Raw genomic sequence first — 17,548 nt, forward strand, 5'->3', positions numbered from 1 at the left:
AATGGTTAAGATGGTAAATTTTGAGCCTGGTGCAGTGGCATGTACCTATAGTCCCAACTATTCAGGGGGCTGAGATGGGAGGATCACTTGATTCTAGGAGTTCAAGACTGTAGGCTGGGCGCAGTGGCTCACACCTGTAATCCCAGCACTTTGGGAGTCTGAGGCAGGTGGATCACCAGAGGTCAGGAGTTTGAGACCATCCTGGCCAACATGGTGAAACCCTGTCTCTACTAAAAATACAAAAAATTAGCCGGGCAGTGGTTGAGGGCACCTGTAATCCCAGCTACTGATGAGGCTGAGGCAGGAGAATCGCTTGAACCCTGGGGGTAAAAGTTGCAATGAGCCGAGATCACGCTACTGCACTCCAACCTGGGCGACAGAGTGAGACTCCTTCCCCGTCCCTGTCCCCCTCCCCCCCGCCAAAAAAAGACTGTAGTGAACTATGATCTTGCCTGTGAATAGCCACTGCACCTCCGCCTGGGCAACATAGTAAGACTTCATGTCTAAAAAAAAAGGTAGTAAATTTAATGTTACGTGTTTTTCACTACAAGAAAATATAATGAAAGCATTTCAAAGAAAAAAAAAGGAATGGATAAATTTCTAAGATAATCTGTATGAAAAGAAATCTAACTGTATTTTATGTAAAGTGAGAAATATTTTTAAATGCAAATAATTCATACTTCCTGCCCTTTCCTCCCCTCCTCCCCATTTTGTCATACAATATTAAGGATGTTTCTATTTTAATATTGGGTTCCCTTAAGGTAGATTTATATTTCTTTAACCAAAATTAGAGCTACCTAATTTGAAGTCAACAGCACAGTAGTGTGAGAAGAATGCAATTTGAAATTGAGACCCAGGTTCTAGGCCTGTTTGTTGTCACAAATTTGCTTTTGGACTCTGAATGAGTCATTTAAATTTTCTGTATCTGCTTCCTCAAATGCCAGTTGTGCCCTCTCTCCTTCACAGACTCTTGTGAAGTGTTTTTCAAAACAAAAAGTACAATGTAAACACCAGCCCTCTAAGTCCTCCTATCTAGTTTCCTCCATGGAGGAACCCCTCTGAGGGGGAGGCAGGAGGGTTTGCTCTGTAAGGAAACACAGTGTTTCATCTCGACAAAGTGGCTTCTGAGTCTCCAGTGCCCAGCATGGTGTCTGACACATGTCAGCAGGCAAAGTTGGCTTTCCAAACTGCTGATTCTGTGTTACAGTTTTAAGCTAAACTCAGAGAGTAATTAATGTTCTTTCCTATTTATTCAATCTCGAAAATTTACCTTTTGCAGGGCTTTTCCCTAGAATATAACGATGCCAAGGTCATGATAGTGCAGAAATGTTCATAAACAGCCTTATGATTAAGTATGGTTAGCAACCAACTGTCCAAAGTGGCAAATAGATGTGCAACTTGAGGCTTTGAGACTTATTTCCTGGAGAGGATCACATTCATTGACTCACTCACTGGGAGCCCCGGGCTAACCACATAAGCCTTCCAGGGCTTTAGTGTGAATATTGCTGAGCTCTTCTGGCATGTGGGTTTGTTGATGAAAGTACTGGGTGGTTCTTTGAAAACCTGGAAATGCAAAAACAGTGTTAATAAGACTCAGAAAAGAGGCCAGGTGTGGTGGCTCACATCTGTAATCCCAGCACTGTTGGGAGGTCGAGGCAGGCAGATCACTTGAGGTCAGGAGTTCGAGACCAGTCTGGCCAACACGGTGAAACCCTGTCTCTACAAAAAACACAAAAATTAGCTGGGTGTGGTGGCGCACACCTGTAGTCTCAGCTACTTGCACCACTGTACTCCACCCTGGGTGACAGAGTGAGACCCTGTCTCAAAAAAAAAAAAGAAAGAAAGAAAGAAAGACTCAGAAACAAAAGATTTTAGGAAAAAAGGTGCTTTAAAAGGACTAGCTCACCATATATAAAGTACAATAAAGGCCAGGCGCAGTGGCTCACGCCTGTAATCCCAACACTGTGGAAAGCTGAGGCGGGTGGACCACTTGTGGTCAGGAGTTTGAGACCATCCTGGCCAACACGGTAAAACCCCATCTCTATTAAAAATACAAAAATTAGCCAGGCATGGTGGTGCATGCCTGTAATCCCAGCTACTCTGGGAGGTGGAGCTTGCAGTGAGCTGAGATTGTGCCACTGTACTCCAGCCTGGGTGACAGAGTAAGACTCCATCTCAAAATAAATAAATAAATACAATAAATATTTAAAAGGAAAAAATACAGATAGAATAACTAAGGTTAATCAGAGAATGGAGACATTTTACTTTACTATTGGCTGAGCCTGTTTATAAAATCAGAGATGATAGGCTCCTTTTATAATTGATTTTCCCAGATTTACATTGATTCAGCAGTCTTTTTTTTTTTTTTTTTTTTTTTTTTTGAGATGGAGTCTCGCTCTGTCACCCAGGCTGGAGTACAGTGGTGCAATCTCGGCTCACTGCAACCTCTGCCCTCTGGGTTCCAGTGATTCTCCTGCCTCAGCCTCCCAGGTAGCTAGGACTACAGGCATGTACCATCATGACTAGCTAATTTTGTATTTTTAATACAGACGGGGTTTCACCGTGTTGGCCAGGCTGGTCTCGAACTCCTGACCTCATGTGATCTGCCTGCTTGGCCTCCCAAAGTGCTGGGATTACAGGCATGAGCCACCGTGCCTGGCCAATTCAGCATTCTTTTCTATCTCCAGGTAAGGGGAAAGTTATTTGCATGCCTGGCTTTGTAACATTCTAGCAGTGACTGGTCAAGAAGAATGCAGCTGACACCTGGCTTCTCTTCAGGATGTTGTAAATTTGGATTGGACTGGCAGGTCTGCCTGCTGTTAGCTCTCTAGGGCATCCAAGGACAGAGGATCCTTCTCAAGGCATTCTTAGTTGTTCTAACTCTATTCACCACCGCAAGAACATGGGCTTTGGAAATAGGCAGAGTTGGGCTTGAAACCTGTGTTCAGCCTTTGATAACAGGGTGACTTTGTGTCTATTGATCAATCTCTCAGAGCCTTAGCTTCTTTTTTCATAAAATAGGCCAGTTAATAATCCCAGTCAGTTAACAAATCCATGTAAAATTGTCATAAAGATCAGAGATAATGTGGATACTGAGACTGAAATGTGTCCCTAAATGGTACTTATTAGCTTTTGTCTGTATGGACTCTAGAATCAATTTCTTTCCCAATTCCACTTAAAACAGAGACAGTAAATTCAAGTATTTCCTCAAGCTGCTGTAGAGTGTCATTTTAAGATGACATTGACTCAACTCCCCTTTCCTCACAACATAACTGGGGGGAAAAAAAGCTGGCCAGGCATGGTGGCTCATGCCTGTAATCCCAGCACTTTGGGAAGCCAAGACAGGCAGATCATGAGGTCAGGAGTTCCAGACCAGCCTGGCCAACATAGTGAAACCCCGTCTCTACTAAAAATACAAAAAATCAGCTAGGCGTGGTGGCAGACGCCTGTAATCCCAGTTACTCAGGAGGCTGAGGCAGGAGAATGGCTTGAACCCGGGATGCAGAGGTTGCACTGAGCCAAGATCGCACCACTGCACTCCAGCCTGGGCAACAAAGCGAGACTCCATCTCAAAAAAGAAAAAAACAAGCCTCAAGCATTGGCCCTGGGTTCTGGACTCAGATGAGGCTTCAGTGTTCTGCCCAATCTCATGGAAGTTCATTCTCCTGGTGCTGGAGCTGCACACACAGGAAGTTGCTGAGCTACCATGAGAAGGAAGCATATAGACAAGACTCATCTTCCCAGTAGCCTAAAAACAAAGAAGGAAGGTGCCACACTGTGCATCGTTTTAAGTGCTTTGCACCAGCTCTCAATGTCCTACACATTAACTCAATAATCCTGACAACCACCCCAATGCATTAGGTAGTATTAGCAAAATGGTTGGGAGAAAAGGTTCTGGAGTCAAACTGCCTGCATTCCAATACTGACTTCACAGTTCACTAGCTGGGTGTCCTTAGGCTAGTTACTTTTCCTCTCCGACTCAATGAGAGTCATCTGAAAGCTCAGGATAATATTACTGCCTATCTCCTGGGGTTACTGTGAGGCTCATGGGTCAAATATTCTTAGCATAATGCCTGCCACAAAGTAAGCACTCATTAAATAATGTTGTTGTTGTATAGGCAATAGTAATTATCTTGCACAAGATCAAACACCAGGAAGAAGCTAGAAATCCTGGTCTTCTGACTCCAAATTCCAGGCTTTTTCTATGACTATGTGTTACTCTACTGAATGTTTATTTTTCTTTAAACGATTAAAATACCATAGTACGGTTTGTACTGTTCTAAGAACACTGAAGTGTTCTTGCTAATTATACAGAACTGCAAAGAAAAGATCACTGTCAGCAGAATATAATGCTGTTTCACTTTGCACTGGCTTGAGAAAAAGCCCCCACAGAACAGACCATTTCTGAGATTCCCAAGAGCAATACTTTCCAGGATATACTTCTTTGATATCAAAACCAGTGTCGCACCTGCCAACGGAAAGGACTGTCAGTTTGACTAGTCTAGAGGCCACGTTACCTTCTCTCTTTCGTGCTAAGTGGTGACAGCGACTGTTTATCTCCTTTTTAAAGTTGTTCTCTAATATTTTGTTTCAAATTCCTCCAAACAAAACAATTTGCAGCTGCAACTCATGCTAGCTTTCTGGTTCACTGCCTACTTGGGCATAAATAACCAGTACAGTGGCTCCCACTTTAACTACCACTAGGCCTGGCACAGTTCCAGGCTCTTTGGGTACTGAACCATGTGGAGTCCATAAAGTTAATTTTCCACACAAACTTGATTTAACCTGGTATGAACTTCAGACGATGCAGCTCTGGGGAAATTCACACTGACATTCTCACTTCATTTCAAAATGTTTTTTTTAATTGTCAAAAAGAAACATTCATGAACATAGACCATATTCTTTCTGGGTCATAAAACAAAATAAAACATTTCAAAGAATTTAAGTCATATAAAGTGAGTTCTCTGAAAATAATGGAATTAAACTGAAATCAATAACAGAAAGATATCTTTAAAAATCCCCACATAGTTAGAAATTAACACACTACAAAAATAACCCATGAGTCAAAAAGGAAGTCACAAGGAAAATATTTTTGGGCCAGGCATGGTGGCTCAGGTCCGTAATCCCAGTACTTTGGGAGGCCAAGGCAGGAGGATCATTCGAGGTCAGGAGTTTGAGACCAGCCTGGCCAACATGATGAAACCCTGTCTGTACTAAAAATACAAAAATTAGCTGGGTGTGGTGGTGCGTGCCTGTAGTTCCAGCTACTTGGGAGGATGAGGTGAGAGAATAGCTTGAACCCGGGAGGCGGAGGTTGCAGTGAGCTGAGATCATGCTATTGCACTCTAGCCTGGGTGACAGAGTGAGACTCCATCTCAAAAAAAAAAAAAAAGAAAGAAAATATTTTGAACTGAATGAAAATGATAATACAACATATCAAGATTTCTGTGATGTATTTAAAGTGGTGCTTACAGGAAAAAATATGGCATTAAAGGCTTATATTAGAAGGCAGGGTGCAGTGGCTCATGCCTGTAATCCCAGCAATTTGGGAGGCTGAGGCAGGCAGATTACCTGAGCTCAGTAGTTGGAGACCAGCCTAGGCAATATGGTGAAACCCTGTCTCTACAAAAAATGCAAAAATTAGCCAGGCGTGGTGGCACACCTACTTGGGAGGGTGAGGCAAGAGGATCGCCTGAGCCTGGGAGGCAGAGATTGCAGTGAGCCGAGATTGCACCACTGAACTCCAGCCTGGGTGGCAGAGCAAGACTGTCTTAGAAAAAAAAAAAAAGCTTACATTAGGAAAGGAAACAGGTCAGTCATGGTGGTTCATGCCTATAATCTCAGCACTCTGGGACGCCGAGATGGAAAGATTGCTTGAGGCAGGAATTTGAGACCAGCCTGGGCAACATAGAGATACCCCAATCTCTACAAAAAAGTAAAAAAATTAGCTACGCGGGGTGGTGCGAGCCTGTAGTTCTAGCTACAGGAGAGCCTGAACCCAAGAGTTTAAGGTTGCTGTGATTAGGCCACTGCACTCCAGCCTGGGCAACAGAGTGAGACCTCTATACACACATACACACACACACACACACACACACACACACACACGAAGATCTAAAATTAATGTTTTAAGCTTACATCTTTTTTTTTTTTGAGACGGAGTCTGGCTCTGTCGCCCAGGCTGGAGTGCAGTGGCTGGATCTCAGCTCACTGCAAGCTCCGCCTCCTGGGTTCACGCCATTCTCCCGCCTCAGCCTCCCGAGTAGCTGGGACCACAGGCGCCCGCCACCTCGCCCGGCTAATTTTTTGTATTTTTTTTTTAGTAGAGACGGGGTTTCACTGTGTTAGCCAGCATGGTCTCGATCTCCTGACCTCGTGATCCGCCCATCTCGGCCTCCCAAAGTGCTGGGATTACAGGCTTGAGCCACCGCGCCCGGCCTAAGCTTACATCTTAAAAACAAACAAACAAACAAAACAACCTAGAAAAAGTATCTAGGCCAGGTGCAGTGGCTCACACCTGTAATCCTGGCACTTTGGGAGGCCGAGGTGGGTGGATCACCTGAGGTCAGGAGTTTGAGACCAGCCTGGCCAACATGGCGAAACCCCTTCTCTACTAAAAAATACAAAAATTAGCCGGGTGTGGTGGCGCACGCCTGTAATCCCAGCTACCCGAGAGGCTAGGGCGGGAGAATTGCTAGAACCCTGGAGGCGGAGGCTGCAGTGAGCCAAGATCTCAGCACTGCACTCTAGCCTGGGCAATAGAATGAGACTCCATCTCAAAAAAAAAAAAGAAAGAAAGAAAGAAAAGAAAAGCTAAAACCAAGCAAGCAAAGGAAGAAAATAATAAAGAGATGAAATTAATAAAATTGAAAAACAGATAAACAATAGAGGAAATCAATTAAATCAAAAGCTGGTGTTTTCTTAAAAGATCAATAAAATTGATAGGCCTTAAAGGAGACAAAATTTACCAATATCGAGAATAAAATCTAGAACACTACTATAGATCTTACAGACATTAAAATAGTAATAATGTAATATTATTATATCGAACAACTTAATGCCTAGAAATTTAATTCTTTAGGTGAAACAGACACCTTGAAAGACACAAACTACCAAAGCTTTCTGAAGAAAAATTAGACATCCTGAATATTTTATTTTAAAAATAGAATTTGTAATTAAAACAATTTCAACAAAGAAAACTCTAGACCTAAGTGACTTTACTGGCAAATTCTTCCAAATGCCAGGCACAGTGGCTCACACCTATAATCCCAGCACTTTGGGAGGCCAAGGCGGGCAGATAATCTGAGGTCAGGAGTTCAAGACCAGCCTGGCCAACGTGGTGAAACCTCATCTCTACAAAAAATACAAAAAAAAAAACAAAAAAAAAAACCGAGAGTGATGGCACATGCCTGTAATCCCAGCTACCTGGGTGGCCAAGGCAGGAGAATTGATTGAACCCAGGAGGCGGAGGTTGCAGTGAGCCAAGATTGCACCACTGCACTCCAGCCTGGATGAAAGAGCAAGACTCTGTCTCAAAAAAAAAAAAAAAAAAAAAAAAAAAAAAATTCTTCCAAACATTTAAGGAATTAATAATACCAATTTAATATAAACATCTCTAGAAAATAAAAGAGAAGAGAAACACTTCCCAACTCATTTTTTGAGATCAGTATTATCCTGATGCCAAAATTAGCAGACATTACAAGAAAACTATACATCAATATCTCTCAAAACATGAATGTAAAAATTTCCAATAAAATATTAATGATCAAATCCAGCAAAAAAAAATATATATCTATATCTATATAGATATATATTTTTTTCTTTTTTGAGACGGACTCTCGCTCCGTTGCCTAGGCTGGAGTGCAGTGGCGCAATCTCCGCTCACTGCAAGCTCCGCCTCCCGGGTTCACGCCATTCTCCCGCCTCAGCCTCCTGAGTAGCTGGGACTACGGGTGCCCACCACCAAGCCCGGCTAATTTTTTGTATTTTTTTAGTAGAGATGGGGTTTCACCGTGTTAGCCAGGATGGTCTCCATCTCCTGACCTCGTCATACGCCGCCTCGGTCTCCCAAAGTGTTGGGATTACAGGCGTGAGCCACCGTGCCCGGCAATATATTAAAATGATAAAATCATAAATAAGTTGGGTTTATCCCAGGAACAAAAGGTTGGTTGAACATCTAAAAATCAATGTAATTCACTGTATCAACAGACTACATAAAAACAATTAGGTGGTGAACACCTATAATTCCAGCTACTCAGGCCTGGCAGAAGTAGGAGGATTGCTTAGGCCAGGAGTTCAAGGGTACAGTGAGCAGTGATAACACTACTGCACTCCAGCCTGGGTGACAGAGCAAGACTCCCTCTCAGTTGAAAAGAAAAGAAAAGAAAAGAAAGAAAAAGCAAATGATCATCTCAATAGATGAAGAAATGCATTTGATAAAATTCAATGTCCATTCATAATTTTAAAAAGCAAACAAAAACACAACTAAGCAAACTAGGAATGAAAGTGAACTTTCTCAGCCTCCTATTAATAAAAGGGCTTCTGTGTTAGATATATATGGCTGCATAACAAATTACCCCAAAACATAACAGCAAACATATTTCAGTTTGTAGAGGTCAGGAACCCAGGTATGGCTTAGCTGGGTGCTCCTGGCTCAAGGTCTCTCACAAGATTGAACTTACATTGTCATCTGCGGCTACAATCTCATCTGAAATCTCACTAGAGTTGGGGTGGCGGGGGAGATCCACTATCCTCAAAAGGCTACATACCGTCTGATTCCATTTTCATGACATTCTGGAAAAGGCAAAACTATAGAGACAGAAAACAGATCAGTGGTTGCCATTTGCAAACAATTTCTGTTCACAGACCACCTCTAGGCCATCCCTGTACTGGGTTTCCAGGGCAACCACCAGCCCTCCCTCCTCAGCTCCAGGCTCCTTTCTGAACCCTACCTGGGTTTACATTTAGTAGCATGCTGCTTGACACGGGATTGACTCCCGTTTCATAGACACTGTGTTAATTTTCTCTCCTCGGGTACTGCTTCCAGGGCAAATACCAGCATTGATGCTGGCACCCGGAACGGGGCGGATGACAAAGTGTGAGGCAGTCTGCCCAGTGGCAACTGACATGATTTCATGATTTCCACAGGTCCATCCGCTTCCTGCCAGTGTGTCAGATCAGAGCAGCAGGAGTCCGTCGGGAGAAGGATGGGGGAAAGGAACCGAAAACAATTAAGGCAGGCTCTGTAAGCTTCCACCTCCCACACCAGAAGGGTCCCACAGCAGAAGACTACAGTGGAACCTTCCCTGCTGTAGGAGGAAAGTGCTGACTTTAACCAATTTCTGCGGTCACGCCTTCCTCTTCTTTCCTTTCTCCCTCTCATTCATTCACTGACGCCGCAGCACTGATCAGCACAGACACAGAAGCTGCCTCCAAGGGACCAAAGGGAATAACCGCGGTTCTGAGGTGTGGGGACGGCTGTTCCAGGGAAATGTGGACCGCTCAGGAGGGGCTCCTAGTGCAGGCGTCTTCCCCGCAGACGCGGTTACAGCTGCGCTTTGCACGGCCTGCGGAAGTTTGCAAATCTAGCAGGTCTGCTCTCCCGGCAGCAGGACGTGCAGGGACTCGGCCCGCGGTCAGGACAGCTCCCGCGGACTAAGGGCGGCCCTCCGGGGCCCTTCCCTGCAGCCGGGACGGCGGCCGGGCTGGGCCGGGCAGGGGGTGGGAAGCGGGGGCGCTGCGGCCCCGCCCAGGCCGACCCGGGGCGGGGGCCGGTTCCCATAGGGATCTCGGGCCGAGGCACGCCGAACCGAGCCGAGCTGGGCGAAAGAAGGCGAGGCGGGAGCCAGGCCCGGCCCAGACCGCCGCGGCGCGGTGAGTCCCGGGCGGGCTAGAAGCGCGGACCGTTCCGGGCCAACACGTGGCACCGCTCCACGCTGCGCGGCGCGGCTGGGGGGCACGTCCGGGCGCGGGAGGGTTTTCCCGGTCCCGCGGACTAGAGGCGCGTGGTGGTCCCCTGCGGCCCAGCTTCGCCGCCGCCCGGGGGAGAGCCGGGAGGTGTCTTCTTGCCGCAGGGAAATGAGACCCGAAATTAGAACCGGGGAAGCCCTTAGCTCTCCTCGTGCTCCAGCCAGCTCAGGTGTCTTAGATCGGATGAACGATAACGTTAAAAAGATAGATTATCTTACAGCTCGGCTCGTTTTAGGATGGCAAGTTACATTTTAACTTACAGGGTATTTAACGGGCGATTAAAATTGGGTTATTGGAGGCAGCTAACTCTAGGCTGTTACTCCTGATCGCGTTGCCATTGCCGACACGGGTCCACGCTTCGTTCCTTAACATGTCCTGTTCTGTTCTAGGCCCGTGACGAGCACTCATCGTTGGGTGGGGCTCTAGTGCAGTCCGTTCGTGCCAATATTTTATAAGCGACGTTTTCAAACTATGTGAAGATCTGTTTTTTGTTTGTTTGTTTGTTTTTTTGACGGAGTCTAGCCCTGTCGCCCGGGCTGGAGTGCAGTGGCGCTGTCTCGGCTCACTGCAACCTCCGCCTCCCGGGTTCTCGCGATTCTCCTGCCTCAGCCTCCTGAGTAGCTGGGATTACAGGCGCCCATCGCTATACCCGGCTAATTTTTTGTATCTTTAGTAGAGACGGGGTTTCACTATGTTGGCCAGACTCGTCTCGAACTCCTGACCTCAGGCGATCTGCCTGCCTTAGCCTCCCAAAGTGCTGGGATTACAGGCGTGAGCCACCACTCCCAGCTGAAGATCCATTTTAAGAAGATTTATTCCTCTATGATGGAGAAGTATGAAAAAATTGGGAAAATTGGAGAAGGATCCTATGGAGTTGTTTTCAAATGTAGAAACAGGGACACGGGCCAGATTGTGGCCATCAAGAAGTTTCTGGAATCAGAAGACGACCCTGTCATAAAGAAAATCGCCCTTCGGGAAATCCGAATGCTCAAGGTAATTGATTCACTCTTCCTTTTTTCTTTTTCCAGACAGGATCTCACTCTGTCACCCAGGCTGGAGTGCAGCGATGTGGTCATAGCTCACTGCAGCCTGGAACTCCTGGGCTCAAGCCATCCTTCTGCCTCAGCCTCCTGAGTAGCTGGGATTACAGGTTCTAGCCACTGCTCCAGGCTCCACTTTTTCTTTAAAGTGAATTTTTAGGGATGAAAGAAATAAAGTGAGTCATGTTATGTTAAAAGAATGTCATGGGACATGGTTACATCTTACTTCATAGCCTTTTGACTTCAGTGACACAAATGGGATATCTGTGCACAAGTCACTAATTATATAATGAACTAGAAAGCAGAAACAAAAGTGCCAGGTAAGGTGGCATTCACTTTTAGAGATGCTATGGTATATTTTATTTTTCTTCCCAATAGTTTCTCTCCAACCTGTAGACCTGGGTTTTCAAGGACCATCACAATTTGATAGTATAGGAATGTAAGACAATTCAATTTTGCCTAGCATTGTTGATTTTTAAACTACTAAGGTATTTTCTATTGGTATACTCAGTCTTTTAAGAGAATTAATCATTTACCTGTTTTCAAACTGCCAGGAAGCTCACAGGTCTCATTACACCTCATATATATTTACTGCTGAGCATCATCATGTCTCATTTCTAAAAAGAAGTGTTCTTCTTAAAGAAGTGAAATGATCACTTTCTATTTTTTTTTAATGTTTTGTAGAAATGGGATCTCGCTATGTTGGCCAGGCTGGTCTGGACCTCCTGGCCTCAAGCGATCCTCCCACCTTGGCTGGGATTACAGAAAGAAAGAATTTCAGCCAGCAGTGGCAGAAAAAGTAGATGCTCCTAACGGAGTTGGAGGTTAAGGACAGGACAGTGTCACTGTGGGATCTCTGGGCAGATGTTCTACCTATGGCAGGTGGTATGGGGGCGTTAAAATATATTAGACCAGCATTGGTCAAGGGCTGAGAGCAGCAGCTGGGACATTGTCCGTGACAGGTCTCCCTCCAGAAAACAAGAAAAACAAGAGAGACAAAGAGAAGGAATCATCTACTGCTCTGTGGCAGGTAGGGGCAAGGGACCTAGTAAATCTGGACAAACTGCCAAGTGTCATTGTTACCTGGGATGCACAAATTACACTGCTAACAACCTTAGAAGGTAGATATTGTTATCCCATTTTACAAATGGATTCAGTGTGGTTAATGATTTGCCAAGGCGTCCCGGTCAGTAGGCTGGAATGCAGAAACAGTTCTCTCTGTCCCCAGGTTCATGCCATGTGGTTTGCCCGTACCAGAACCATCCATCACTTTATACCAAACACCATACTCTGAAGTCTCCCCATGACTGGTCCTCAGAATTTATACTGCCCATTCTCCAGCAAGGCCTTAGCTGTGAGATTCGTGGCTTCTGTGGAGGCCTGAGTACAGATTCTAGCTGGAGCAGCAGTTCTTCCCATCTCTCATTCCATAACCCTATGGACTATTTTAGAAGGCTAAAAGTTATGGTTTGCCACCTACAAAGATGAGAATAAGCATGAGGGGAAATGTCCATTTAAAAATTGGTTATAAATATCACAACATAATGCAGAGATTAATAATGAGAACAAGGTCACTCCTAAAGGGGGAAAATTGGTTCTTGGCAGGTGACAAAAAAGTCTAACTTTTTTATTGTTTAAAGCACAGATATACATATGGTTCATATACAGATATATAGTATATTTGTGGTATTAAAATTTCATTGGTAAGTGATTAGAAAAAATGTATAAAATGACTCTTTGGGGGAGAGAAATGAAAAAAGGTGCATGGGGTGTGGGCGAGTGGGACTGTTGAGTGTATCCTAGATGCCAGAAGTATGCTCTCATTTGATTTTAATTCATCATGAATAGTAGTAACCTGCTGAATGTCCAGAACATCCCTTTTTTCCCTGCTGTCCCCTTTCATCAGTGGCCTTCTAGAAGGGACAGGGGCTGTGTGACTGAATGGGGACAGGAGCTGCAGTTAGGGACTTCAGCAGTCTGGTCCCCTCTCCTCCCCTCCCCCTCCCTTCTCTCTCTTTTTTTTTTTTTTTTTTTGGAGACAGTCTCACTCTGCTGCCCAGGCTGGAGTGCAGTGCTGCAATCTTGGCTCACTGCAACCTCTGCCTCCTGGGTTCAAGTGATTCTCCTGCCTTAGCCTCCCCAGTAGATAGGATTACAGGGGCACGCCACCACACCCGGCTAATTTTTGTATTTTTAGTAGAGACAGGGTTTCACTGTGTTGTCCTGGCTGGTCTCAAACTCCTGATCTCGTCATCTGCCTCCCTTGGCCTCCCAAAGTGCTGGGATTACAGGGATGAGCCATCACACCCGGCCATGGGACTTCAGTTTCTGATCATGCTTGAAGCTGTGGAGCGACCTTGGGCAAGCTCTAGTGCTTCCTGGAGCCTGGCCCACCTTATTGCTATGATTTATGTCCCTGTTTGGCATTGCTTTGCTGAATTTTTGCTGAGGAGAGCAGAGGGCTCTTGGGTCAAACATCTAACAGCAGTCAAGCAGCCTCAAGGATGCAAGGGCAGGAAAGTAGAGGGTCAAAGGGAGTAATAGTATAGAAGAGGAAAGCACAGACGGAAAGGCAGAAGGTGAGATTTTAACGTGGTGCTGCGGGCAATGGAGGCGCTGGAGACAAAGCTCTTCACACAGTACCCCCAAGAGGCTCACTGTCTTCAAAGAGCAGACCAGAAATCCTGCTGGGCACATTACCATCATGGTGACAGGCACATGCTCTAAGAAGCAGGACTGTCAAAGTTGCCCATTATCCAAAGCATTTATTAAGTGCTTAATTGAATATGCTCTGTGCCAGGGCCACATCCACTAAATGCTAACAGAGTACCATGTAAATGCTCGCTAGCTTTAGAATCTAATTAGAACTTTCACAGTTGGAAGGGCTTCTGCTCCTCAAATATTAGCTGAAGGAGTGTTTCCTAACTCAGTAAAAACCTTGGCCAGCCACAGTGGCTCATGCCTGTGATCCCAGCACTTTTGGGGGCTAAGGCAGGTGGATCATGAGGTCAGGAGTTTGAGACCAGCCTGGCCAACATGGTGAAACCCCATCTCTACTAAAGATACAAAAAATTAGCGAAGTTTGGTGGCATGTGCCTGTAACCCCAGCTACTTGGGAGGCTGAGGCAGGAGAATCGTTTGAACCCGGGAGGTGGAGATTGCAGTGAGCCAAGATAGAGCCATTGCACTCCAGCCTGGGCAACAGGGCGAGACTCTGTCTCAAAAAAACAAAAAACAAAAACAACCAAAAAAACCTTGTGGAAAATCCTGTAACATCTTTAAGAATTTAGTCCTGCTGTTGCTAATAGGAGTCATTTCTAGGCTCCCTCTCTTTAAATTGTTTAATTGGCTTGTTGAGGTGGATTAATAACATATGTCTATTGTTTTAGCTGAGGTCAGCATTTTCTATTATGGATTATGGATTAACAAACCCAAATGTCTGTGGAATCACACTGTTAACATAAATGAGGGAAGCAGCCTGAATATAGGGCAAGATGGAGAGGTGGAGACTGGGGCAAACTGGAGTCCTCATGTCTCATCTAAAGTGGACAGCCACTGCTCAGCACCACAGACTGCAAGCCTAGGGTGCTGGGTTTTCAGTCTTCTTTTTTTTTTTGAGACGGAGTCTTGGTCTTGTCACCCAGGCTGGGGTGTAATGATGTGATCTGGGCTCACTGCAACCTCTGCCTCCCAGGCTCAAGCGATTCTCCTGCCTCAGCCTCCTGAGTAACTGGGATTACAGGCACCCACTACCACGCCCAACTAATTTCTTGCATTTTTAGTAGAGGTGGGATTTCACCATGTTGGCCAGGATGGTCTCAAACTCCTGACTTCAGGTGATCCACTTGCCTCGGCCTCCCAAAGTGCTGGGATTACAGGCATGAGCCACCGCACCAGGCCCACCGCCCCCCTCCATTTTGTTTTTGTAAGATAGGATCTCACTCTGTTGCCCAGGCCGGAGTGCAGTGGCACAATGATGGCCTCACTGCAGCCTCAATTTCCAGGGCTCAGGTGATCCTCCCACCTCAGCCTCCTGAATAGTTGGGACTACAGGCATGCATCACCACACCAGGCTAATTCTGTTTTTAGTAGAAATGGGGTTTCACCATGTTGGCCAGGCTGGTCTCAAGCTCCTGACCTCAGGTCATCCACCACCTCGGCCTCCCAAAGTTCTGGGATTACAGGCGTGAGCCGCCGCACAATTCTTTGTATTCTTTGTAGAGATGGGGTTTCTCCATGTTGCCCAGGCTGGTTTCAAACTCCTGTGCTCAAGCAATCCTCCTGCCTCGGTCTCCCAACGTGCTGGATTTACAGGCATGACCCCCACCATGTCTAGTCAGAGTCTTTTTTTAAAAATCCAGAAATCAGAATTTTGTGTAAAGTGTCCTGGGGGTTTTCCTACAAACTTTTATTCTGAGAAAAAACTCAAGATGTACAGAAGTACAGAGAATAGTGCAATATATACCTGCATACCCTTAGCTAGATTAGTTCATCAACTTGTTAGAATTTTGCTGCATTTCCTTTCTGTCTTTTTTTCATTCTTTCTTTTTAGAGACAGTCTCACTCTGTTGCCCAAGCTGGAGCGCAGTGGCAGAATCATGACTCACTGTATTCTTGAAATCCTGGGCTCAAGTGATCCTTCTGCCTCAGCCTCCTAAGTTGCTGGTATTACAGACATGTGAGCCCTAGTGCCTGGCTAATTTATTTGTTTTTTGTAGAGATAAGATTTTACTATGTTGCCCAGGCTGGTCTCCAACTCCCAGCCTCAAGCAATCCTCCCACCTCAGCCTGCCAAAGCCCTGGGATTACATGTATGAGCCATTGTGCCTGCACTTCCTTTATTTCTGTTTCTGCCTCTATCTCTTTTTCTTCCGCTCTCACACACACTTTTTTGGCTGAGCCATCTACCTAAATATTTAGCATGATCTCCTGAAGCAAAGATGTTCTTCTATATAATCACATTATGATTTCCATACTCAATAAATTTATCACTGACTCAATACTATTATCTAATATATACTCTATGTTCAAATTTCTCATATTATCCTAATAATGGTTATATAACTATATATATAATGAAATAACTATATATATGTGTGTGTATAGTTATTTTTTAATCCAGGATCTATTCAGTGACTGTACATTGCCATGACTCTTTTTTTTTTTTTTTTGAGATGGAGTCTAGCTCTGTCGCCTAGGCTGGAGTGCAGTGACCGGATCTCAGCTCACTGCAAGCTCCGCCTCCCGGGTTCATGCCATTCTCCTGCCTCAGCCTCCCGAGTAGCTGGGACTACAGGCGCCCGCCACCTCGCCCGGCTAGTTTTTTGTATTTTTTAGTAGAGACAGGGTTTCACCGTGTTAGCCAGGATGGTCTCGATCTCCTGACCTCGTGATCCGCCCGTCTCGGCCTCCCAAAGTGCTGGGATTACAGGCTTGAGCCACCGCGCCCGGCTGACTCTTTTTTCTTTTGAGACAGAGTCTTGCTCTGTTGCCCAGGCTGGAGTGCAGTGGTGCAATCTCGACTCACTGCAACCTCTGCCCCTTGGACTCAAGTGATTCTCCCGCTTCAGCCTCCCAAGTAGCTGGGATTACAGACACCTGCCACCACGCCCGGCTAATTTTTGTATTTTTAGTAGAGACGGGATTTCACTATCTTGGCCGGGCTGGTCTCGAACTCCTGACCTTGTGATCCACCTGCCTTAGCCTCCCAAAGTGCTGGGATTACAGGTGTAAGCCACCATGCTCGGCCCATTGCTATACCCCTTTAGTCTCCTTTAATCTGAAAGTTTTCCACCTTCTTTATTCTCTTATTTCATCTTTCATGATGCTGACATTTTTGAAAAGTCCAGGCCATCTGTTTTGCGGAATGTGCCTTGACTTAGACTAACTGGCTGTTTCCAAATTATTTGATACAGGTTAAATGTTTTCACTAAGAACACTGCATGGGTGAAGCTGTGTTCTTCACACTAGCTCCCATCAGGAAGGATATGATGTCATTTTTGTCCCCTAATTGGTTCTATCAGTTTTAATTCCTTAGTTAAGATGGGTCTGCCATATTTCTCAATTGTAAAAATGATTTTCTCCTTTATACTTAATAATCTGTGGGGTGATATTTTGAAACTGTGACGACCTTGTTCCCCAACAACTTTCACCCAATGTTTCTTTTTTTTTTGAGACAAGAGTCTCGCTCTGTTGCCCAGGCTCAAGTGCAGTTGTGCAATCTTGGCTCACTGCAACCTCCACCTCTGGGGTTGAAGCAATTCTCCTGCGTCAGTCTCCTGAGTGGCTGGAATTACAGGTGCCTGCCACCATGCCCGGCTAATGTTTGCATTTTTAGTAGAGATGGGGTTTCGTCATGGTGGCCAAACTGGTTTCAAACTCATGGCCTCAAGTGATCCACCTACCTCGGCCTCCTAAAGTGCTGGGATTATAGGTGTGAGCCACCATGCCTGGCATCAACCAATGGTGATGTAAAAAAGTAATTGTAAAATAGTTATTTTTCTATACTTCTTTCTATACTCATTAGTTATCATTTTTCT

The 17,548-nt window shown here is 45.3% G+C and overlaps 1 protein-coding gene and 1 long non-coding RNA gene across 4 annotated transcripts in view; one reads left to right on the plus strand and one right to left on the minus strand.

Moving 5' to 3' along the window:
* Nucleotides 1–456: 456 nt before the first annotated feature.
* LOC108586870 lies at nucleotides 457–9,044 on the minus strand. The gene is made up of 3 exons (XR_001904783.3): nucleotides 8,952–9,044; nucleotides 8,682–8,808; nucleotides 457–1,563 (listed from the first exon to the last, which is right to left on the minus strand). It is a non-coding gene; the product is annotated as an uncharacterized LOC108586870 (long non-coding RNA).
* A 315-nt stretch (nucleotides 9,045–9,359) lies between these two features.
* The window catches only part of CDKL1 (cyclin dependent kinase like 1), a 61,178-nt gene continuing 52,989 nt past the window's right edge, over nucleotides 9,360–17,548 (plus strand). Inside the window, exons 1-2 of one of the 3 annotated variants that reach the window (XM_003901775.5) lie at nucleotides 9,360–9,465; nucleotides 10,359–10,962. In XM_003901775.5, the coding sequence (XP_003901824.2) occupies nucleotides 10,792–10,962 (171 nt within the window). In that variant the 5' untranslated portion in view covers nucleotides 9,360–9,465; nucleotides 10,359–10,791. Of the gene's footprint in view, nucleotides 9,466–9,759; nucleotides 9,874–10,358; nucleotides 10,963–17,548 lie in introns of those variants that run through there. The other 2 variants (XM_021941193.2, XM_021941192.2) reach the window with 2 other exon arrangements.

This window comes from Papio anubis, chromosome 7, assembly GCF_008728515.1.
Source record: "Papio anubis isolate 15944 chromosome 7, Panubis1.0, whole genome shotgun sequence".
Taxonomy (NCBI): Eukaryota; Metazoa; Chordata; class Mammalia; order Primates; family Cercopithecidae; genus Papio; species Papio anubis.